The 838-nt window shown below is 34.4% G+C and overlaps 1 protein-coding gene across 1 annotated transcript in view; it reads right to left on the bottom strand.

Moving 5' to 3' along the window:
* Positions 1–312: 312 nt before the first annotated feature.
* The window catches only part of LOC103589796 (probable phospholipid-transporting ATPase IB), a 50,219-nt gene continuing 49,693 nt past the window's right edge, over positions 313–838 (bottom strand). The window contains exon 4 of the mRNA XM_008571841.1: positions 313–375. Coding sequence (XP_008570063.1) covers positions 313–375 — 63 coding nt within the window. The remainder of the gene's footprint in view (positions 376–838) is intronic.

The raw sequence follows: 838 nt of genomic DNA, 5'->3' as shown, positions 1-838 counted from the left end.
CTGTAGAAATAAAAACAATAAAGAGTAGAAAGTGGAAGGTTGGGAGAGATTATAAACCAAGGACATGGATGGTTGGACTTTTTATGGACATAAAAACTGTCTAGTTCCTGAAAATTACCTTTTCTAAAATTCTAAAATACACTAATCCTGTTCAAATCTTAATTACTAGGACTAACATTTTGTTTGTTATTTTGCTATTTCTTTAAGGTATTCCATAGATCATTTTTCCAATTTATCTCAATATCATTAACTACTTATTTAAAATTCCTTAAAAGTAGGTCTTATTCTTAAGTTTATAGCAGAAAAAGTGATTCAGCCTGGTCTCTTACCTATTGTTTTCTTTCTGTTAACTGCGTTGTCTGCCTTATGGCGCTTCTGTTACAGAAAGACAAAAAAAGGTCTCATATTCAAAAGTTCCAAATGAATAATTGAAGAGTAAACCATAAGATCAGGAAAAGACTGGAGGCAAGGAAGCTGTCATCAATGCTAACGCTATTATCTTCAGTTTGATGGTTCTGTGAGCTATCATCATGGCTAAATGTAGATGTAATCTACCCTGGTTTAAATGATTATATTTTGGTTCTAAACAATTAACAAGCCCTTTGAAGTATGAAACTTCTTACTCCTGTTTAGTTTGAGATCAGAGTAAAAGAATTATTCAATATGACCCAACAACAAACAGCTGATTTCATTATTACTAAAGTACTTTTGTTTGGGTTTGTATTACATTTATTTACCTATTCCCAGAAAAATGTATAGATGTTTGTGAGAGCAAGTGGGGGTGGGGGACACAGGGACAGAGACAGAACACGGGTGGGGGGCTGGAGGCGGGGGAGAG

This window comes from Galeopterus variegatus, unplaced genomic scaffold, assembly GCF_000696425.1.
Source record: "Galeopterus variegatus unplaced genomic scaffold, G_variegatus-3.0.2 Scaffold728, whole genome shotgun sequence".
Lineage (NCBI taxonomy): Eukaryota > Metazoa > Chordata > Mammalia > Dermoptera > Cynocephalidae > Galeopterus > Galeopterus variegatus.
This window is presented reverse-complemented; position numbering and strand designations above follow the sequence as displayed.